Genomic DNA, 23,679 nt, shown 5'->3' on the forward strand with positions numbered 1-23,679 from the left:
GAGCTGGTGGCAGCATTGCTAAATGCTGATCAGCGCTGTAAGACAGCCTTTGATTTTTTAAATTAATTATACATTCCCTCATACTTTGTACTGCTGTAGATTTAATTGGACTCCTTATTTTTAGGCAACTACAGCAAGAGGAAGATAGGATAGATCTTTCAGCAGCTCGGCTCCAGCCTAATTCTGCCTCATTCAATGCCAGTGGGAGCAAAATTAGGCTGATGCTGAGCTCTTGTGAAAGCCTCGTGGTCTCCGTGCAGCTCAGCACGCTGCACGTTCACCTGCCTGGCAGGATGGAGTCATTTCCACACAGGAATCCAGGCAGAACTGGGCTCAGCTTCCATAAAGATCCCCAAACTCCCAAATGGTGCCGAGGTCTGTCTGCTACCTACAGAATTCGCCCTGATAATTCACCTCAGCCTCACTCCTCGTGATTTATTTGTGCTTTGCAGAGAGAAAGCATGAGATGTTAGACTGCAGAACAAAGAGGATCGCACTGAGGAAAAGGGTCTGGTTTCAGCTGCAGCCTGAAATCTCGTATTGCCCTGGGGAGGAGGGGAGCCACAGGAGAGACACCTGCACACACACAGAGCAGTCCTCATTTCGGGGAATCTGATTGTCTCTGCTTCCCAGGGGTGTTCTGTGGGGGTGCAGGGAGGTGGGAGCAGGCTGGGAGAGCAGGACTGAGGAAGGGCTGTGCTCTCTCCTGTGTCTATGCACAGCCTGAACAGCAGCTGCTGGCCCTGGCAGGGCAGGGTCCTGCAGAGCTGCAGCTGGGAGCCCTTTACCTGCAGGATTGGCTGACTCAAAGCTCAGCTGCTGTACCTGACACGTTCTTCTTGTTCAACACACACATTCTGCTCTTCTGGCTTTCCCAGGGTAGCATTTCCTACAAAACCTTCCCCCTCCCTGTGCAGCTGTGGCTGTATCACAGTGCTGGTGTGGTTTATGCGCTCTCAGCCCTTCAGTCCTCTCCCTCTCTGCACAGCAGCCCTGCCTGCCCCGCTGGATCCACGGCAGGAGAACGTGTGGAGCAGCTGAGGTGCCTCTGAACCTGGCCTGGCTGTGAACAGCAGCTCTGGGAGTGCCAGGACCACTCCCAAAGCCTCTGTCTGGGGGCTGATGCTTTTCCCGTGGCTGCAGCCCATCCTAGGGCTTGTTCCTGCCAGGATCCTCTGATGGCTGATCACCAGGAAGCTCACATCCCGATGTTTTCCAGATGGTGCACTCCTGGAGCTGTCCAAGAGCCTGTTTGGATTTTTCTGTCACACAGAAGCTGCAAGACATGAAATACCCTTGGCAGCTCTACGTCTCTGCCACGCTGGGTTCAAATATCCCAGGCTCAGGGGTTGTTGTAGGAAGTTGGAGAGACCCAAGGGCACACACAGGGGTGCAGCACAGTCCTGTGAGCCCCAGCTCCTTTGAGAACCAGACCTGAGAGAGGCAGAGAAAAGGTTGAAGGGTGTTCAAGGCCAGGTTGGACAGCGCTTGGAGCACCCTGGGATAGTGGAAGTGTCCCTGCCCATGGCAGGGGATGGAACTGGATGAGCTTTAAGGTCCCTTCCAGCCCAGACCATTCCGTGATTCCATGATTCTGTGACTTATCAGGCATGCCTCGCTCTATCAGCCCCTGAAATTTACTGCAAAGAATTCCTCTGAACTGATACATTCTCCTTCCTTGCCTACTTTTCCCGAGGCAGCTCTTAAATACTTACCAGAAAGGGACCTCACATGAGTCTAGGTGCTCTGCCATCACCACAGGAGCCTGCAGAACAAACTAATCTTTAAAAACCAAGAGGACTTTACAACCAACCCTTCTAAGCACTTGCAGCTCGTTTTATTTATTTATTTTTCTGGTTCCAGCTCCCAGGAGCCCACTCTGACAGGCGAAGGGAGGGGTATTGCTGTAAGCACAGATACTGTTTTGAAGTAGCAACACTGCAAGGTGTTTTTCTACTTCCTAATGCTGCTGTTAGTGCCAGTGCCTGGCTGGAATTGTCCCTGGATCACTGATTCCATCCCAGGACACCCTGCCTCCTCAGCAGGGTGGAAAGAGAGGCCAGAACAGATGGAAAAAGCGGCTCCTTCTGCATTCAGGAAAGAAAAACTGCACCTCTCAGGCTGCTTTCTAGATATCAGCCACACACGAAAACCCAGAGAAGATGGGGCTCAGTTGTAAAAGGTTTTTTTTCCCCCATGAATAATTTTAGCAGCACACCCCCACAGCAGCACTCGCTGCGGTGCGGGGGAGAGCTGCGCTCTGGAAATGAGGTGCTGCTCATGGGGGGTGTCTGTCTGTCTGTCTGTCTGTCTGTCTGACAATACCTGCCTGCAGAGCTCAGCCTGGATAACGAGGGCTCCAAGGCAAGCATCCAAGGCCTGGCCTCCCACACAGCCCTGGCAATGGGAGGAAATGTGTCCCTGGTGCTGGTGAGGTGCTAGGATGAGGTGTGAGCTGTGTTTGTTGGCTGGGGAGGGAGGAAAAAGCCATGGGAAAAGCTGCTTCATGCTCAGGCAGCACAGCTCAGCTGGGAATCCTTGTGAGCAAAGGTCTGAACTGAAGGGAAGCCCCAAATCTCCCACTCTTCACAGAACATCCGTAGAAATTTTGGCCAAGGACAGGGATAAAGGAGGTGGAGGACAGGGCAGGCTGTGTCCCTGATCCTCACACACACACAAAGCAAGCTTTTCTCAGGAAAAAGGAATGAGGGCTTTGTCCTTATCTATTCCCACCCCATTGCTGCCACCTCTTAGGTGTCCAAAATTAAAATGGCAGTGGGGAGAGAAGAGAGGAGAGGAGAGGAGAGGAGAGGAGAGGAGAGGAGAGGAGAGGAGAGGAGAGGAGAGGAGAGGAGAGGAGAGGAGAGGAGAGGAGAGGAGAGGAGAGGAGAGGAGAGGAGAGGAGAGGAGAGGAGAGGAGAGGAGAGGAGAGGAGAGGAGAGGAGAGGAGAGGAGAGGAGAGGAGAGGAGAGGAGAGGAGAGGAGAGGAGAGGAGAGGAGAGGAGAGGAGAGGAGAGGAGAGGAGAGGAGAGGAGAGGAGAGGAGAAAGGAGGTTTAATCACATCGTAGTACCCACATCACGTTGATCCTGGATATGAAAAACACAGAGTTGGAGTGGAACACCTTTGTGGTCAGTGCTGTAAAACTGGCAGGATTTCAGCAGGGCTTGAGCCCTGGGAATTCCCATCCCCTGTGATCAGAGGAAACCGTGTGCTGGGCACTTTTTAAGATTAACACTGCTTGTGTTTACCCAGGTGGCTCAGCAGAGACTGAAATGATGGAGGGAGAGACCTGCTGAGCTGGTATTTTCTGATCTATACCATGGCTGGGCCCTGTTGAGGCCTCTGCCACAGCTGCAGAAGCATTTGAGTGTTAAACAGACATTTTGGGGCATGGGAAGGTGAAGTTTTTCCCCCGCAAACGTGAGAATTAAGCCCTGGAGTAACCAGTGCTCTGTGATACCCGCTGGATTTGGGAGTCTTTAATTAAAGGCCATGAACTGGGTCAAGGAGGATCCCGTGGAGAGGGGATGGAGTGGGACCGCAGGGGATGTGCTGTGCTGAGAGTTGTGCCAGACCTTTGCTGCTTGAGGGGATTTTTGTGAGCAAACGCTCCAGCAAAAACACACCCCTGTGTTACCTGCCAGCATCAAATCCCCAGGTTTGCAGGGAGCTGAACAAAGTTCCTTTTATCACGGCAAACACTTGGTTTAAAATCCTTGGAAATTGTGCTGGGAGGAAGAAGAGACCCAAAGCCTTGATTTGCAATAACCTTCCAGCACCTGCTTTGCATAAGAGGAGGGCTGGAGTCTGTAAGTACACGCTTGAAGTTAAAGAGATGCATAAGTACTCTTTGGTGTAGGGCTAATTACTAAATCCAGGTCTCGTTAAAGTCTTCCTCTTGCTTTTTTTGTAACTCACTCACATATTCTGCAGCATCAGATACAGGAATAAAGGCTCTCCATTTAGAGCTGACAGGCCAGAACAAAATCAGGCAAGTATGCAGGGAAATCTTCCCAGTCTGTGGTGAAGTGTTCTCATTAAATTCTTAGATCCTTCTTTATCTCACTGTTTCTCAGTTTATCACAATTCTTCATTTCCTGTTCCCTTTTAGATTTCAAACGTATTTATTTTTAATGTGGGGCTTTTTTTAACCCTTCCCTAGTGAAGATTGAAACTTTTTGGAGTCTCTTGGTTAGACCTCATGAAAAAAAAAAACAAACAAACAAAACATTACTGAGCCAGACACTGCAGGGTCATTTTTAATATATAAGCTGGAATTCGAGTTTAAAGTCTGGCCACGAGTTTACAACTTACCACGGTTATAACAGCAAAATAATTATGCATTTTTATAACTTCTGTATCACCTGAGGACTCCAAAGTGACCTGAAGGAGACCAAATATAGCCCCCCCAAAGTGAAATTCAGAGCAGAGCTTGCTACCTCGCTTGTTTTCTCTTTCCCTTGATGGAAACTTTGACTTTAGCAGTAGCTCACTGCTGTAACCGCACACTTCAAAATCTCTGAGGCAAGAGGCCGAGCCCTGCGTGTGTTTTCTCACCCCCAAATGGAGCTTGTGGTACCAGGGGACTCCCAGCCCCAATTCTGTTTCAGGGGGTGTTTTAGCCTTGAGTCAGTGGCAAATGTCCCTCATCATCTGCTGCATGAACCCTCTTTTCCCCTGTTCCTGCAGCGTTTTCGGCTTCTTGGCCACACCTCCCACGTGGATATTGACATAATAAATATTGACATAATTTGGTCCTCTCTAGATGACCAAAAAAAGGTGAGCAATACTGATTTGGATTATTGTGCAACCTGTGTATTACTGAAAATGACAAGGCTTCAAAAATTTCCTGAACAGAGCTGTCTAGAGCAGGAGGCTATTTTGAGTCTTTCTTTCTGCCTTTGACCCAACTATTTCAGCACCCCACCCTTCTTCTTCCTTCCACCTTCCTTAATTTCTTAAGACTTCCTTCTTGCTGCTTTGCCTGAGTCTATTTTAGGTGTGAGAGAGGGCTTAGCTTCTCGCCAGGCATCCACTTCCCATTTTCCATCTCTAGGGTTTGCCTTTTCAGCAAAGCTGTGAGTCCATGAGCACACAGAACCTGTGAGAGTCCCCATGATGGGGAGGAACTGCCCCTGAGGAAGGGAAAATCACCACTTGAGGAGAAAATAAGGGGTCAGAATGAACGTTGCAGGGGATAATGGAAAAAATGATCAGGGCAAAGGACACCAAATGAAGCTGAGTCCAGGTGTTAGGATGAGGGTGGCTGAACTCACCCATTTCTGGCAAAGACAAGATATTCCCTTCTTCACTGGATAGAAAGGGACTTGAGTGAATGGATTTATGGAAGAAATTCTTCCCCATGAGGGTGGTGAGGCGCTGGAAGAGCTTCCCCAGAGCAGCTGTGGCTGCCCCATCCCTGCAGTGCCCAAGGCCAGGCTTGGAGCACCCTGGGACAGTGGAAGGTGTCCCTGGTGGAACCAGATGATCTTTAAGTTCCCTTCCAACCCAGACCATCCCATGACTCTATGATTTGGCTGTGCAGGACCCAACCTGACAAAGTTTTGACCAAAACCTGTTGTTTGCACCTCAATCCAAATCCCATCGCTGCCAAGCAGAGCAAGTCCAGACCAACACTCCGACTCTCCCTCTGAGGGTGTCCATCGCACCAAGGCCTGGACTCTCACCGAGGAGGAATTCTGCATCACAGCTTTCCTCACAAGATCCAAGCCAAGCACTCAGTGCTCTGTGTTCAGGCTGTGGCTGTACCACGCTGGCTCTGGGCTGTGTTATCTCTGCTCGCTTCCTCTGTCAGCCCGGGAAACCTCCCCGGAGCACCGGGCTTTGCTCGGGCTCTGGAGGACAAATCAGCTCTCCACTGGCAGCCAAGAGGAGCTCAGACTCCTGCAAACAGGAGCAGCACATCAAAACCTACTGAGAATTAGTCCCAGAAAGTCACATCCTTGGTGGCCGTCAGGGCTCAAGTTCCCGGTAAAGCCCGGTGTCCCCAGCTTCACAGAACAGCAGCTTTCTGGCAAATTGTGCAACTGCACCGCCCCCAAACTTCCTGTTTTGAAACCCCAAGAAGCTGGAAAATGTTAACACTGGCACTTTAAAGTGCTACTTGTGGCTTTTCTTTTTGGTTTTTTTTTTTCTTCCCTTCCTAAAGATCTACTAAAAATTTTGATGTACAGAGGAGTAAAGTGGGGCTGCCTTGAGGACTGGGGGCAGAAAGAGGGCACGGGGAGCTTCAGAGCATCCCTGACCTGCTCCACCTCCCTGGATTCGGGTGTGCAGGGCTCTCAGGTTTGGGGCAGCAGGTCCTGGAGCTGTGCTGGGCACTGGGGATGCTGCGGATGGGCTGTGACAGATGGAGGGGCAGGAGCTGCCGAGGTGGCAGCGGGACTCTGGTGACTCGCGGGGTGCCAGGAGCAGCCACCTGGCCCTGCTTCCCATCCCCCTGGAAGCTCCACCAGCCCAAACCCCATCCCTGATGGGAGAAAGAGGCTGTGGCAATGAGAGCACCTTGATCCCAAAAGCAGAGCTGTGGCAAATCTCATTCCTGGATAGGGAGAAGAGCAATTAGGGAGAAGAAATCGTCATGTTTGCCTCAAACGCTGCGAGGGACTTAATTTCTTTCCAATCAGCGTGACAACTGCTTCCTTTTCTGGCTATCACTGAGCCTCCAGATGGTGCATTGGAGCATCCTTAAACCTCCAGCTTGGCTCCTTGCAAGGACATTGTCTTCCTGGTTAGCTAAAAATGGATTAATAGTTTTGAGATGAAAGCTCCTGCTCCCTGTGAATAATGAACTCGCGGTCACTCTGCAGCGTTCTGGCCACTGTTAAAATCAGGTGTTCGAAGGGGATGAGCCCCTGCCGAGTGTGCTCCAGTTCTGAGTGAATTTATTTGCATTAACTCTATCTGGCTGTTTTGCTGATGGTCACAATGCTGCAAAACCTGTAAGAGCAGCAGTTATTTCCCACCTTCCTTAACCAAGTCCCCATTTTGCAGTGATTGCCCTGCATCACGGTTTTGAATCTGAACCAGGCAGCTGAGGTGCTGCCATTTTTTGTGGGTTTATTAGGGAATTGTGAAGCATCATTTTCTTAAATTCCCAGCTTCGGGCCTCCTGCTATGTTCAGAGCTTGTTTGAGCAGCCATATATTTCTAGATTAGCACATGTGGAGAGAAGCTGAAGGAAGTGAACCAGGAAGCCAGACAGCAAATGTCATCCAAACCAGAAATTGAAAAGAAAACCAATATCAGGATTATAAGCAATCCGAATGGCAGGGCTTTGCAGCTGAAGGGGAGAATGAAAGGACAGAGGAATTCTGATGGGGTGTGACCAATTCAAATCAGCCCAAAAACCTGTGCCTTGTTCCTCCTCCATCCTGCGGGGACACGGAGGGGCTGGCAGGAGCGGGACATGCAATCCCACGCCTCATAAAAAGCTGCCCTGTTGTTGTTCTAAGGAAGGGACTCTCCTGCTTCCTCTTTAAACTTGTGTCTCTTTAGAAATGGTAAATGGCTGCCACATTCCTGCCTTTATCCCGGCCACTTCTCAGGAGTCTGTGCTTCCCTCTCCTCCTGCTTTAACAAGCCGGCTGAGCAGGGGATTAGGGAATGACTCGGTGCACATGTGGGGAGAGAAATCCGCCTTCAAAAATCTTACATAACTCTAAAAAGCAGGAGACACATGCCCAGGCCCTCATTCTTTGCACATAAAAATCATCATCTCCTCCTCCTCCTGTGGCCAGGCTGCAGTTTGCTTGTCTTCTGAAAAAAAAGGAGCATTTCAAATTGTGGAGACTACAAACACACAGCAGCGTGCTTCCACATTGATTTCTGATCACATTTGCCCTTTGCCTTTCTTCCTTGGCTAGTCCAGATCTGGGAATGAGTAGCCAGCCCTTGGGAAGAGGGAGGAAGGGAATTTCCAGCCCCAGCAGGCACCTTCCATAAACATTTCCGTGACCTCCAGGATGCGGCACGGCCGGAGCTCTTGCAGTCCCTGTGCTCCCAGGCACTTCCCCAGCCCCTCTGGAAGTTCCTGTGCTCCAGGCAGGACCTGGGTGTTTTCCATGGCTGGGATCTGCTCGTGGGCCCTGCTGACCTCGGGTCGGGGATGTGGTTGGGAACGGCGCCTTCCGAAAGGGGATCTTGGGGTGTAAAATCAGCTCGTGCTCTGGGGGGGATGTGGCTGCAATTAGAGTCAGTTCAGCGTGAGCAGGGATTTATCTCTGCCACCCATCAGGCAGGAAAACAGCAGGAGAAGTTCAGGTAAAACTCAGTGAAGGGAGAAGAATTAATTATCCTGCCACGCTCTCATATCGGAGTCGTTCTCCTCGCAAAAACACCCGGGGTTTTGTTGTTTTTTCCTTCTCAAGTGCAGAAAAGGAACATCCCCAACCCCCTGCCCTAAACAGGAACTGGATCCCTGGTGATATCTTCCTGTCCTGTCCCTATTTATAGCAGGAAGGTCACCCAAATAAGAACAGAAGCAGCATGATATGATTTTTTTTTGGGGTGGCCGAGTGAATTCAGCATGAATTCAGAGGAGCACAGCACATTTGGGAAGAAACCTGCCTGTGGCTGTTTTTGTGTGGAGAATAATTAAGGAATTCATGGTAGCCAGGAATTCGGGTGTTTTTCCCTACACCACATAAGCAACTCATTAAATGCACAGAAATTTTCCTTGCAAAACTGTTCCTCAATGTGCAGTTGTGTGTTGAAAGCCTAGAACAGGCACATTTCCATTGTTGGACTGTTAAGAAACAATTGATTAAACCTGCAAAAATTCAGGAATCTGTAAAGGTCACTCGACTGGCGATTTGGGAAAAAAACCTCACAGAAAATACTGGGAATTTTACTGTTTGTGGAGATTTTGTAACAACTTTCCTGGAGGTTATAGAGCAGAGTTTGAATTTGGGACCCCCCACCCCATGATTTTGGCATGTAAGGCAAGGAGAAATTTAAATTTTGGGCTCCTGACCTGTACCTGGACTGAGAGATGTGCTCCAAACAGCAGCTGCAGCCAGACAGTTCCTATTTTTTCCCATTCCCTGGAGCCAGCCAGCATTTTTGCTTTCTATTCTTTCAGCATAAACCAACAGAGGTGGAAAAAGCCAAGCTTTAAATAGATACACAGAGCTAGTTGAATATATGTTTATATAAATATGTTTTATAGGCACAAACAAGCAAAAATGAAGGTGCTTATTTTATATTCCTGAGGAAAAATGCTCTGTTTGACAGCATCCTTCTTTCAAACTCATTTGGCATCAATTATGAGCTGTAATTTCTATTTTACCCTGTCAGGCAGGCCTTGGAGTGGGTCCTGATCAGGAGAGCCAAGTACTTCCACCATATTTTTTAAAAAAATCTTCATTTACACAGCTAAATATTTGATGGGCCAAAGACTCAGGTGGTGAATTCACCCCTCTGAGGGGTTGTGCTCAGGGGGAAGGAGTTTGTGTGAGCTTGAGGGATGGGCTGAAAGGGCAGAGTTGGTCACTCCCTCTCTTTCAGGGGCTGTCTCCATCCCTCCAGGGCTCATTCCCAAATCCCTCGGTGCCTGCGGAGCTGGGGCGGAGGCTGAGGCTGCTGCTGGCGTTTTCTGCAGCCTCTAAGAGCAGAAATTCAGAATAAATCCAGGTCCCTCTCGCAGGCAGAGCCAGCTCAGCTCTGCTGATGGCACAATTAGTGAAATGAAAGGAGAGCCGATGGAAATCCCTGCTGGAGGCATCAGCCCCCTGAACTTTGCGCACTTTTTTAGTGATGTGTCTTTATCTGCATCATGTTTTATCTCAGAATAGTTCCCCCATGCCTTGCTCTTGCTCTGTTTGCAGTGGTCACTGCCACTGGCAGCCCCTCCTTTTTTAAGCTGGGCCTGAATAAAGCTGAGCACTTCTTAAACTGGACTAGAAAGAGAAGGCTGAGCACTCAACAGAGGGAGGATTTCTGTGTGGTGCTTCTGAGGCTGAAGGTTCTCGTTATGGTTAATGCCTCATTCCCCATTACAGCCATTTCCTCTGAAGCAAATGGGATTTGGCCATTATATTTTATGTTTATTGATATGTATTTCCAAGCTGAATCGACATTCCCTTTTTTTTTTTTCCCAACCAGAAGTGACAGGAAGCCAAAAATCCTTCAGCAGTAAGGGGGGAAGTTCTGCAGCACGCAGAGCTCTGTGCTCTGCCACTGAGTGGGCTGGGGTTAAAATGGGCACCATTTACACATTAATGGGTAAGCTGGGGCAGCAACACCAATTCTGCTGTCGTGTTTTGGGCCAAGAGGGCAGCTCGTTAGCTGGGATGCTTCCTGGCAGTATTTCATCCTGTTTAAGCAGTGATTGAGTGGTTTTCCTTGGGCCTTGTCATGGGGAGGGCTTTGAGGCTGAAGAATCAAGCACATCTAATTCTTCCTGATGAATAAAATACCTGCTGTGCCTTTGGAAGCCATTCCTATCAGGATTTTCTTTCCCCCTCCCCGAATTCTCCAGACCTGCAGTTGCACAGAACCTCTGCCTTGCTGTTCAAAATTATTGTTCCATGTTTTTGGGTGCTGTTAAATCATTTCCCTGCACTTCATCTCAGAGGCAGCAGAAGCCAAGAGATGGAGGAATTGGGCGGCTCAGGGGACCAGCAATGCTGCACAAAGCTTCTCATGCCCTACCTGAATCCATTTTGCTTGACCAGAAATGGTTACTGGGTGATACCACTGAGTAAATGCTGAAAAAATAAGTTCTTCTCTTACTTTCTCCTCTTTTCTGGTTCATCTGAGTCACAGTTTTGTCTAATACTCCAGCCAACACTTGCTACCCAGTGTGAGGAAATCTGAGCACCTAAGACATAATTTGTCACCTAATTAAGTGACCTGATTTTCTCAGGAGCAGGATATGTTTTCCAGCTCCCCCTGCACTCAGCAGTTGTGAAAATCAGGCCACTTTTGTATGGCTGTGACCAGTTTTGAGTACTCAACTTATAAAAGTCTGATCCTGGCCTGGGAACTGGAGGTTGGGTCCTCTCCAGGTTTTGGCCAGGGTGGAATTTTGGGAGGGATGCAGAGACTTATCAGTCATCAGCACCATCCCCTGCACTCAATTAAAAAGTAAGAGGGAAAAAAAAGAAAAGAATCTCTCAGTTGCAGGTCCTGGGATAAAAATATCCCTTGGCTTTGTTTGCTTTGTGCAGCATTTCCTCCTCACACTGAAAATTAAATTGAAAAGGGAGCTGATTGTCCCTGTGGATGATGGAGGCAACTCTGGAAATCACACATGAACATGAACAAATGTGTGTGGGTCCAGCCTAATGTTCTCTGGCTTTGGGGTCCCCAGGCACTGTAGGAGCTGCAGTTAATTCCAGCAGGGCTCTGCTGTGTGATTTGTTCCAAGGAATCATCAGGTCTTTGAGGAAAAGAGTCACCAAGGGTGGGTGGCAGAAGCTGGATTGTGTACAGCTCCTCCAGAGGTCTGTGCTGGGGTCTGGGCAGAGGAAATCCCGGAGAAGCTGCTCATTTCAGAGCCAGAGCTTTTCTGGGAGGGCAGTTTTAACTCCCACATTTCAGAGGAGAGTTTTGCAGAGTCACATCCCAGGGGTGTTTCAAAGAGCAGAAACAACCCGGACAGGAGGGGAGGTGACCTGGGCAAAGGCAGCACAACAAATGATGGGAGCAGGGCAGGGACAATCCACAGGCACTGCTCCCTGAGAGGTCCCCCTTATCTTTTAGCTCATTGCCTTTGCCTGAGCTGCTTTCCAAGGCAAAGCAGTGGCTGCTTTGCATCGAACATTTTCCAGAGCAGAGAAAGGTCAGCAAGGCAGAAACAGCAACCCACGGTGGCCACCACCCCAAATCCATCCTCCCAGAGGGCAGGAGCTGGGCCCAGCACTCTGCTGACCTCGAGGGAATGCTGGCAGATAAGGGCAGCAAAACGGCTTCGGGAGGAAGTTATTTTCATAATCACACGTTTGCAACACAGCCCTTTTAAATTTTTTTTTTTGCAGCATTATCTTTCTGCCTTCCTCTTACCCTCCAAACGAACAAAAATGTGTATATTCAAGGGGTGGGGACGGCAAGGGCAGAGCTGAAGCGCAGCTGAGTCAACAGCACATGGTTGGGCGCTGGTGGGTAACGCTGCAGGAATATCCTCCGTGGTTGTCAGAGCACTTTGAAAGTCGTCACTGCAGACAGAAAGGGTGACACAAGCACGGTCACAAAGTCTTGGAGGGTCCCAGCTGCTCTAAACCCAGAGCCACGGGCTGGACCCTGCAGTCTGCCCCGTTTCCCTTAAGTAGGAAGCTCTGAAATCACCTACTCATGGGGAATTCTGCACCTTCCCCAACTGAGAGCCTGTCTCTGCCCCATGACCCTGAAATTTCTATCCTTTTCTGCCTCCTCCACTCGTAGTTCTTGCTCCATTTGGGTTCTGGGTGAATCCCTCCCTTTGGCTGTCCCTGGTGTCACAGAGCTGAGCTGATCCACAGCTGCTTTCCAGTGTTGGTGTCGAGCATTCGGAGAACACAATTCCATGTCTAAAGCTGTTACCTGTGCTGGTCTGCTCTGGAAAACTTGCTGAACAGCAGCCCTGGGTGTTCCTAGCTGGAGTGAAAAGGGATTTAGAGGCATCCTGAAGAGAGGGAAGCAAAAGAGCTCTTTGAGTGTAGCCAGGAGTGAAGGGAACTTTTCTAACCTGGAAAATCTCTGCTTTCTGCCCTCTCGTGGCAGTTGAATTTTTCTTGTCCTCGGTGCAACGCCTGCACTTTCAGACCCAAACCTTTGGGGTTTCATGCTGAAATTCCCAGCAAAGAGACCATCAAATGCTGGTGTTTCTCTGTCCAGAAAAAGTGGGGAAGTGGGAAAACCCAGAGGTCCATATTTCATATTTTGCCCTGGCTGTGTGACTTTGCCCTTCAAACAGTTCATGGGGATTTGACAGGTGGCACATCCAGAAAAAAGCCCCAGGGGTGAGAGAATTGGAAAGGGCATCCCACGAGTTTCCAAACACACAGCAGCAGCTGTGGCAGGAGCCACAGGACCCAGCAGCACTGAAATTCTCTCTTTGTTTTGCTCTCTCTGCAGACAAAAAGCGCTGGCATCGACAGGTGGAAGGAGTGTTCAAGCAGCATGCGACTGGTTGGTATGAAGTAATAAATGTTAAAAAGTAAAAGAAGTGGTGAATTTAGGATTTTAGCCATTAGAATGTGGAATGTTTAAACGGGGGCGTTGCCTGAAAAGCACCTGCAGAATTAGTGAGATGCTGTAAATAAGCAATCCAGAAATGAGCCTGGCCTGAGAGAATTGGTGGAACAGGAACAGGTGAGAGAAGGAATCCCCCCACTCTGCAGCTGAGCAGGAAAGCTGAGAGCTGCCTTCCCAGAGGTGTGGAGCCATTCCTGGTGCTCTCCTCCCTGTGTTTCACACACTGAAAGGCAGAAAAGGCAGAAGCAGTGACCTGGGTTAGACCTGCAGAGTGCCAGCCTGAAACTCAAACCCAATTTTCGGTATTACTTAGCAGTGATAATGGGCTGCAAGCGAGGCAGTGCCTGACCTGCCAGAGCTGATTTTTCCCGTAAAGGGACAATGAATGGCAGCCAGCACATGGGAAGCTGGTAAAAAAGGGTTTTTTTTGCTGGGGAAAAGAAATCTGTCATTATCTCTCAATTGAACAGTTTTTTTCTGCCTGCCAGGCTCTTCTCCCACGTGGGTGACCCGTTCCTGGATGACACCCTGCCCCGGGAGTACGTCCTGTACCTGCGCCCCACCGGGCCCCTGGCGCAGAAGCTGTCGGAGTTCTGGCAGCAGTCGAAGCAGATCTGTGGCAAGAACAAAGCTCACAACATCTTCCCACACATCACCCTGTGCCAGTTCTTCATGGTAAAGCACAGCTCCTCTCCTGTCTCTCCTTTAGCCATTCCTGAGCAGCCCTTGCCAGGCTCAGCCTGGAGACTTCCTCCCAGTTTAGAGGGGGGCTGGGGGGGGGTTTTGCTGATGCCTGGGCTTCTGGAGGAGGTAATTGTTTTTTTAAGCTGTTGTTTTCAGGGAAGAGCAGCAGCAGAAGACCGAATTCTCATCCTCTCCAGTGATCCTTAGCATGAGAATGGGTGGGGGAGCTTGGGAAGGTTACTTGGGGATAGCTGATCCTGCTTTGAGGACAAGGGAGGGGCTGAGCATTTCTAAACATAGATTTTTTTTTTTTTTTTTTTTCCTCCGTGCCCCTGTGCTTTTTCTCACTGCATGAGGGGAAAGGTGAACCATTGACACCCACCCACATCCCTTTCTTTCCTGAGCAATGCCTATCCTGCTTCCCTTGGCAGTGCGAGGACAGCAAGGTCGATGCCCTCACGGAAGCCCTGCAGGCCACGGTGATGCGCTGGAAATGCAAATTCCCGGCCCCGCTGCCCCTGGAGCTGTACACCTCCTCCAACTTCATCGGGCTCTTCGTCAAGGAGGAGAGTGCTGAGGTGCTCAAGAAGTTTGCTGCAGACTTCGCTGCGGAGGCGGCTTCCAAAGCAGGTGAGTGACTGCTCTGGCAGCTGCCAGGAGCTCCTGGTTGGGCACCATCAGAAACCCAAAGCTCTGATGCCACGAAGGAGCAAAGCAGCTGCCAAAGCTCACGGTTTGGGCATTTTCAGAAGCCCAAAGCTCTGATGCCACGAAGGAGCAAAGCAGCTGCCAAAGCTCACGGTTTGGGCATTTTCAGAAGCCCAAAGCTCTGATGCCACGAAGGAGCAAAGCAGCTGCCAAAGCTCACGGTTTGGGCATTTTCAGAAGCCCAAAGCTCTGATGCAAAGCTCAAAAGCAAATCCCTGATCTTTTAAGTGAAAACTGAGGGGAACACCCCTCCCGGGGCTTTGGCTTTCAGTGCTTTTATCTCTCACTCAGTTTTCAGTGCTGTCTCTGAAAGGGAAGCTGACATTTGGTGGTTCCTTAACCTTTCACACAGCCGCCCTGAGCGGGGCTCGGCGTTTCCTGCCCCGCTCTCTGCCTCCAGCCACCACCACGGAACTTTCCCCGGCCATTTCAAGGCCGTGTTTGTTTGTTCACTGCATGTCTGAGGTGTAAAGGGGGCTCCAGAAAAGACCCCAAGCGTCCTTTCCAACCTCAGTGCTCACAGGACTGTCCCCACGGTCCTCTCCTGCTTCTGGAAGGAGAAATCACCAGAACACCTCGTCCTCCCATGGTCTCCACTGCTGAACAACCTCGTTGGGTGTCCCCCAGTTACCTCCAAACTGGGAAGTCACAACAGCTTAGGAGCACTGTAACATCTCCCTGATTAACCCTCCCACCCTTCATCACCAGAGAGCTCAGCTTGGGCTGCCCACAACACAACTGGTTTAGTCCTTCGCTATTCCAGGCTTATCCTGGAGTTTAAATGCATCAAGAGGCAGCAAATTCTGCATTCCTGGGGTGTTTCCATGCTGGACAGGCACCCCACAACCATGCAGGAATGCTGTGAGTCTGCCCCTGCTCCAGAGGAGGGATCCAGAAGTGTCCAGAACCTCTGGAATGTGTTGCTTTCACCTGACCCAGAACTTCCCTTCCCTTTAGAAGAGGGAGGGAATTTTATCTTTCAAAAGAAGATTCTGGAAGGCCGGCATTGGGTGGGTCCGAGGACACTGCAGCCACAAGAGAGCAGGATCAGTGTTCCCCTCCAAACCAGCACAGCCAAAAGTTCAATTTTTTACCCAAAAAAACCCCCACTGACCCAGAATAAAGAAGCATTGGTGACTTCCAACAATCTTCTGCCCCTGAGACTGCTCCAATTCAGGCCAAATTGGGGTTTTTTAGGGGAAGGCAATTGCTGCATTTCAGCCACAGCTTGGGCAGGTTATCACATTAAAGTCTCTGGGTTTTTTTCAGAGATCCTGAACATATTTTTTATTGCTGATCAAAAACAACAACAACAACGACAAAGAAAAAAGATGGATGAGCTTGCAAAGCTACCCCTGGCTGGCACTTGGAGCCAAATCTCTGAATAGCTGCAATTGTGACTGAATAATCAGTCGAATTTAATTGCAATTTTTGGTTGAATAAGCGAGAATAAATTACACGCAAACAATGTATCCTGTGATTTCCACATCTGCTGGAAGAGCCCCAATATTTCACATACTTTCACCTGGAATCTTTTCCTAATGCAGGTTCTTTTTTTGGGCCATTTTGAATCGTTATTATGTTTCCACAGTTTGGGAATAGCTCACCCTCAGTGGCTAAACTGATAATCCGGCTAATGTCAGGGGAAGCGATTTAATCAACTTGCAGGAACCTGCAAATTCCACGGATCTGTAATTGTTAGTGCAGCAGAGAGAACAATGGAGGGAGAGTAAAAATGATGCTTTTTAACCTGCTTATTTTGGACAGATCCTCAGGTGCTCATGAAAGCCTCCCCACTACCTGGAGAAGTGTCTTTTTTGTTGGCAGGAGATGCAGCGTGTTCACAGCTGCAATAATTACTGTCACACCACCGGCTGTTTGGCAGTTTGGCAAGGATGCCTCGTGTGGCACCCTGCTGTGCCTCAGGGCTGAAGCAGACCCCAAACCTCTGATCCATTTGAGACCCCACAGCCTCTCCCAAGTGAACTACAATTTGTTCCTCCTGAGCACCTTTGGGAGTCCAGCTCCCGTTAGAGGCGACAGTCACTAATCCAGCACAAAGGGGTTTTTAACCCTCCTCTTCCCGTCACAGATGTCCACGTGGAGCCCCACAAGAAGCAGCTCCACGTGACCCTGGCCTATCACTTCCAGAGCAGCCACTTGCCCACGCTGGAGAAGCTGGCCCAGAGCATCGATGTCAAGCTGGGCTGTGACTGGGTGGCCGCCATCTTCTCCCGGGACATTCGCTTCGTCAACCACGAGGTAAAGTCCTGGAGCTGTTTCATCCCAAAAAAAACCACCCCAAAACCCCAAACAAACCAGTCAACAAACAGACCTTATTGCCTTTTTTTGGGGATTTTTACTCACACTGTCCAAACTTGACCTTCACCCACCTCATTCCTTGCTTCTTGTGGGAATAATGTCATGCTGATTAATTAGTTCTAATAATGACTCTCCTGTGAGCTCAGCATAAGTCCAGAACCCAGAACCAGACCAGCATTTTAACCTGACCAGTCCAGTTCTACTGTACAGTCTTGACCTTATTACTAACCACAGCATTTAGTTTCATCATGTAGGAAACACTCACCCTCACAGCCTTTCTATTTCAATTACTCATATGGATTCTTATACCTGAAGTATCTAAGCCTCATAAGATAGTTTCTTTAATTATGTTGTTTTTCAACATAAAATATAGAAAAAATATTAATTTCCTTTTGAAGATTGAGCATAGAGAAGCCACATGTGAGATCCATCATCACTGGAAATATCCCAAAGTTTGACCTCATGTCTGAGCCAGTCTGAGGCCTGGGGTGGAAAAACAGGCACCTCCAGAATATGAGACATCTCAGATGTCCATCTCAGGATGAGATGAATCATGTCTGGAGGAGGGAACCTCCAGAAAATGCCTGCTCAAGCTCAGGAGGCCAACTCAATTAACTCCCCAAAGTTCATTGCCCAGGACCAACACACCAAATCTGTGGCCAAGCTGGAAAAAAGCTCTTTTAGCCCAGCACGGGATACACCAGAAATGCCAAAGCTCCTGGAGAGCTCTCTGAGCCAGCCCAGGCTGTGCTGCCACGTGTGACAGCCTCCTTTCCACCCAGAGAGCCGTGTCCCTCAGAAGCTCCACTGATGGCACGGGGAGCTGGGATGGAAACCAGCCCCCAGCTTTGCAGATCTCACTGCAGCCCCGTGTGAAGGGTCTGGCCCTGAGCTATCAGGGGACAGGGACTGGTTCCCACCTTCCTTTGGAGATGCCACAGATGGTGCAGGAGGATTAGTGAGGGCTGCCACCAGCAGGAGAGCCGAGCTGCTCAGCAGATGGTGGCTTCTCTTTCGTGGTGCCACCGCAGAAGTCAGGCTTGTCCAGGGATGGGAACAGGTCAGTTCTCCTCCTAAATGGAGGATTTCCGTGGCCACTTCCAAGGAAAGCTACTTGCAGCTGTTCGATCCATGTGGGTTCCTCGTGCTCAAGTGAATTACAGAATCACACTCGCTGATTTGCCCCCACCTTTTAACTTAATCCTGTTCATGTCAGGAGACACAAAGAAAACAGTGTGGTCGCATCCCAGAATTTCTCACCACCTGTGCTTTTTGCTGTGCATTCCCATGAATTCCAAGCTCTGAGGGCAGCATGTCAAATCTTTTAGGCCCCCCAGTAATGTCTCTGCTCTGTCTTCAAAGGCAACAGCAAACAGAACTGCTCTTTGAGATCAAACATGAGTAGGGAAATCAAGAATGGTCAGTGACCACCAGAGCTGTCTGAATTCCAGAACTCAGTTCCATTCTTAATGGGGTGTTTGGATTTAAACACACAGCCATGGCTTTGCTTGCTCTTAAAAATCATCCACCCCTTGCCCTCCTGGTTACCAAAAACACGACTGGAATCAAGCTGGGAAGAATTAAATGCCTAGAAAAGCTTTCCAAGAGAAAAAAGGGGCAGGAATCCGAAGGAAAGCTTTCCTGGATAAAGCACTGGGAGAGGAGCTGAGGTTAAAGGCTGGCAGTGCTCCTGCCCCACTCTGTTAAAGATTCCCTTCCATTAACAACCCTTCTGTGCTTTTTCTCCCCCAGACTCTGCAGGTGATCTACCCCTACACCCCCCAGAACGATGACGAGCTGGAGCTGGTCCCAGGGGATTTCATTTTCATGTCTCCAGTGGAGCAAACCAGCACAAGTGAGGGCTGGATTTACGGCATTTCCCTTGCAACTGGCTGCTCGGGGCTGCTGCCTGAAAACTACATCACCAAGGCAGATGAATGTGGGACCTGGGTGTTCCATGGGTAGGTAAAGCTGCTCACCCCACTTTCCACGGCTGCGAAAAGGGGCTCAGCAGCTGGGATTTCAGCTGGGAAGCGAGGAGGGCTGCTTAGAAGGGCACTGAGGGGAAGGAGCTGGCACACAGAGCCCGGTCTCATCAGCCAAGGAGGAGCAGATGCTCTCCCTTAGCGTGGGATTAGAGGACAAGGTGATTTTTTAGCTGAGATGTTGCAGCAGCTCTTTATGACTCCCAGGACTGCTGCTGGTTAATGGAGCTGGAGCAGATGGCTGCTGTAGGCACTGCTGTGCAGGCACCTCTGAGGTGGGCCTGGATCAGAAAGGTGTAAATTTGAGCGTTAATTTGGGAAGAGGCATCTTCTGTGCCTGACACCCTGGTGAAAAGGACTTTGGATCAGCAACATTTCTTAGCAAGATTTTTAGAAGCCTGCCACTGGCTTCAGTGAGAATGCAGCCCTCACCTTTTGAATAAGGTTATGCCTCTTGATTTTTGTGGGAATTCGTTAAACAGCAATTTTAAAAAGTTATGTTTGAGGGGTGGCTTGATACCTAAGCGCCCAAACACCTTTGGCAAACCTGGAGCAGAGGGAATTGTTTCTATGGAAGAGGAAAAGGTGACAAAAAGGGGGGAGAGGCACATTCCAAGCACCATAAAATCACACAAATCTGGTCCCATCACACCAGGCAGCAGGTCAGATACCCAGGGAAGGGATGGGGACATGGAACAAAACACAGACTGTCTGTATTTCACATTTCAGTGGGCAAACCTGCCCTGTGGGAAGGGCTCTGAGCAGAAAAGAAAAGCATTTGGTAACCCCTGATACAGGCCAGACAGAACTGACCTAACTCAGCACTTAATGCAGACTGAGCCTCCTCAAATTAAACAAAAGGCAGGAAACAAAAGAGCAAAAAGGGACACCCCAGGCTGTTCCTTGGCTGTGAATTTTCAGGCTTCACATGAGCAAGGTGGTGAGGGACAGACACAGAGCAGGCACGGGGCAGTCACGGCTCTGATGTCCAGATGTGACACCACCACCTCCTCCCTTCTGGAAACCAGCTCAGCCCTGAGCCCTCCCCAGCCCAGAACGCCAGCAGGCACAGAGAGAGATCTCTCATTCACCCCTCATCCATCCCTGGCAGAGCAGGGAAGACAAGGCAGCACCCAGAAGACAGCAGAGGTTGTTGTCTGCCTTCAGTCCCTGTTTGCTGAGCAGAGGAACCACGAGCCATGGGGAAAAGCTTCCAAACAATGACCTGTCCTTAGGAGATGACTAAGCTGGAACAGCCTGGCAGTCTCTGTTTTCCAGCAGCAGGAAGGAGGCAGCACTGGAGACAGGCTGGTGGCTCTTCTCCAGGCAAACTCTGAGAGAGTTTGCCTTTGCCTCAGCATCATTCCCAGCAAGTCCAGCCATCTATAAATAGATGGTGAAGCACTCGTGGCCTTTATTAAAAGGCTTAGAAAGAAAGAAAGACTCAGAAATTGAGTGGCAGCTCCTGGGGGCAAAGGGAAGTGGGGTAACAAAAAATTTCTTGTTATTTTCCAGACCAGTGTCCTTAAAAAATTGTCATATGGGCAAGGCAGGAAAGGGCTGAAATGGGAGGAGGGGCTGACAGCTGGAAGAAATTCACTTTGTACTGAGCTAGAGATGGGTCCTAAGTAAGAATTGAGATTCTGTTCACACTGAGATACTGAAGTTTTGGGGTCAGTGAGGAGGGGTCTGTGCTGACTCCAGTGCTCCACCTGCATTTGTGCAATGAGGGGAGCAATTCCTTGGGGCAGGGCCAGCCCTTGTTGGGAACTCAGGAATAATCCAGCACCTCAGTGTCATCCCTGCACCCTAATTCCACCAGATAACAGATCAGGACCAACAGCACGGTGGGGTTTTTTTCTCCTTTAAATCATATAAATCATGCAGGTGACCTATTTTTGTCCCTCTGGCAGAGGCACTCGAGGTTATTTTAACAGCTGTGAAACCCCTCTGAGATTTTCTCCTAACTGGGTGCTATCAGGAAGCAACTCCTGACATGTTTAAGGCATTGAAAAGGTGCCAGCTCTGGCAACTATTTCTGTCAAAGTAAATGACCACATCCATTACCTGATAATGTTCTTTTTTTTTTTTAATGACTAAGCAGAGGTAACTGAGTCAGCAGAGGGTTGCTGCAGCTTCTGGAATTGCCTGTCACAGTTTAGTCCCCAGGGTTTTGGTCAAAGTCCTTGAGGATCTGGGAGTGAGAGCTTTATTCATCATTAGGCAAGGCCCTCGAGGGGGAATGGGGTCTGTAATATCCCTTTGGCTGCACTTAACAGGAAGCACTGAGGGGAATAAATTCCCAAGGAGGTGGGGAAGGGAACAGGCAGCACTGAATAATGCAGGAACAACAGGGCTGAGTGTGCTAGGTCCCTCCCAGGGGGTAGAAGCTGTTCTGGGCACAGGAACCCTGAAAAATGCCCAGGGAGAGGCCCCAGCTTCCTGCTGAAGCCACAGCTTGTGCTACAAAGGTGAATGAAAACTCCCTGTAGCCTTTAATTCCAAAACTTTGGACCACAAGCCCATGGTCAGTGACATGGACTGGTGCCCAGGTGATGTTAGTGAGCATCCTGTGGTCGTCAGGAAGGTCCTGGCATTTTGCATGAGAATATTCCAGGGCAGAGAGAGCTTCCCAGACCAAAGTTTGGGAGCTGTTCTGTAACCTGTTTCTAAGGAAACAGCCTGTGGAGATGGAATTTGCCTCCTCGTGTGAGCATCACCTGGCAAGCTGCTCTCTGGGCAGCACTAAAACCCAAATAATAATGAAATAACATCGTAACAGTAATTACCACCGGCTCCTGGAGGCTACAGAAACGTCCTGAGAGCAGCCTGAGCACACAAAGCATGCCCAAAGCCAATATTTGTCTATTTTTGGCAGGTCCTACTCCATTCTGAACACCACATCTTCCCCATCCCTTCAAGCCTTTGCTGATGGAGCTCTGGAGAGAAGGCAGCAGGAAGACCAAGGGCCAGGGGACGCAGGGCCACTGACCATCATCTGCCAGAACGTGCAGGTAGGGACCCCACAGCCATAAATCATTAGGGACAAGCTCCCAGTGAATGGATTTCCCCCCAGAATTTATCCCCGGGGCTCTTTTCACTCCCTGCAGCACGAGTTACAAAGTTTTTGAATGACACAATCAACCCTGTCCCCAAACTGCCTCTTCAGCAGAGGATGGGGTGGCAGTGATGCCTTGAGAGGCCACCTAAAAACAGAGACTAGACAGGAGTAAGGGAATAAAGGCAGGAATTTATTTGAAAGGCCTTCAAAGGTGCCCCTGGGGAGCCAGAGGCTGTTCTCAAAAATGGACCCTGAGATGGACCCCAGGTCACGAGTTCTTCACACTTTTATAGGTTTGGTTCATTGGCATAGCAGGGTTAATTCTCCAATTAAAGCTTCAGTTAATGATGTAATTTCCCCTCAGCTTGCCCCCCTCTCAGAGGCTTTTGGTTTACACTTTTTGGGCCTAGGACGGTCTGGGTGTCCTTGGAAAGCAGGGCCAGAGAGGCTTTGTTATGTCTGCCTGGCTTGAGAGAGCAGAAATCAACAGCTACAAGAAACTCCAGAGTCACACACTGAGCAGCACAGAATTTAAAAAATATAAAAGTTAAAACCTAAGCCATCATTCCCCCTCCTTTAGGGCCCCATCCTCTGCCCCCTTCAGCAGCTTTACAGCAGCATAAACTTACCAGGATGCTAAATACCCGAAGAGCTCCGTAAATCCATAAAAGTCGTAAATCCATAAAAGTCATAAATCCTGCAGCCTTCCCTGTGACGTTTGCACAAGGGCAACGCAGCAGGGGCCTGGTGCTGGCTCCTGTGGGTTGCTCAGATGTCTGTGCTGAAGGTCAGAGCTGCTGTCCTTTCCCTTGCAGCCGCTGAGGATCAGCAGCCAGCCGGGCCCTCAGAAGCGCTGCCTGTTCGTCTGCAGGCACGGGGAGAGGATGGATGTGGTTTTTGGGAAGTACTGGCTGTCCCAGTGCTTCGATGCCAAAGGTGAGCCCGGGGGGTTTCCTAGGAGCGGCCACTGCCTGGTGGAAGCTGTGGTTTTTTACATAAAATGATGCTTTGTGTGCTGGCAGAAAGTAATCCAGGGGGGAAATACTCCATTTGCCAATATTTGGGAAAATATTGCGGTACACTCTGCAGTTACATCACCAAAGAGCAAAGTAGGCATGATGTTGGTAGCCAGTGTTCAGTGGAAATATTTGCTGCCATCAAGAAAATATTTTGCACTGCTGGCTCTCAGTCCTGAATGAAAATAACACTGCTCAGAGTGGTTTTGGGGGCATAAATTGGTGTTTTCAACCCAGTGTTATGCTTGGGTTCCAGACTATAGTGAAAAAATTATAACTTCAGGCTCTGTTGGCCTTAGAGCTGATCAGAAATTTGTCCTAAAAGTCTTTTTTCTGTTCAAAAACACCAATTTCTTGTAGGATGATTTCACAACTCCCTTCTTTCTAAACTGTGCCTGAAGAGCTCTGACATTTCCAGCCCCCTGTAAAAGTGTAACATTTGTTGTGGGAGAGAAGTGACTTTGCCTTGGGGAGAATCGATTCTAAAGAAACATTTTAAAACCTTAACAACATCCTGTGCTGACTTGGAGCTGGTGAAAGGCGTTGGATTTAATTCTGTGAGATTCCTGATGGATTTACATGGGGAAAAAGTGTTCACGAGCCAGGCAGGAGCTGCAAAGCACAGCCGAGGTGGTGAGAGAGGGGAAAATCAGGTGTGATGTTTCTGCCTCTGTCTGAGGGGATAATTCCAGCTTGGCACCTCT

The 23,679-nt window shown here is 49.4% G+C and overlaps 1 protein-coding gene across 2 annotated transcripts in view; it reads left to right on the plus strand.

Annotated features, from left to right (window-relative positions):
- The window catches only part of UBASH3B (ubiquitin associated and SH3 domain containing B), a 61,926-nt gene that overhangs the window by 27,780 nt on the left and 10,467 nt on the right, over positions 1 to 23,679 (plus strand). The window contains exons 2-8 of one of the 2 annotated variants that reach the window (XM_068994792.1): positions 13,080 to 13,133; positions 13,688 to 13,874; positions 14,315 to 14,513; positions 16,684 to 16,853; positions 18,666 to 18,874; positions 21,777 to 21,912; positions 22,775 to 22,895. In XM_068994792.1, coding sequence (XP_068850893.1) covers positions 13,080 to 13,133; positions 13,688 to 13,874; positions 14,315 to 14,513; positions 16,684 to 16,853; positions 18,666 to 18,874; positions 21,777 to 21,912; positions 22,775 to 22,895 — 1,076 coding nt within the window. Of the gene's footprint in view, positions 1 to 13,079; positions 13,138 to 13,687; positions 13,875 to 14,314; positions 14,514 to 16,683; positions 16,854 to 18,665; positions 18,875 to 21,776; positions 21,913 to 22,774; positions 22,896 to 23,679 lie in introns of both variants that reach the window. The other variant, XM_068994793.1, reaches the window with a different exon arrangement.

Source organism: Aphelocoma coerulescens, chromosome 24, assembly GCF_041296385.1.
Source record: "Aphelocoma coerulescens isolate FSJ_1873_10779 chromosome 24, UR_Acoe_1.0, whole genome shotgun sequence".
Lineage (NCBI taxonomy): Eukaryota > Metazoa > Chordata > Aves > Passeriformes > Corvidae > Aphelocoma > Aphelocoma coerulescens.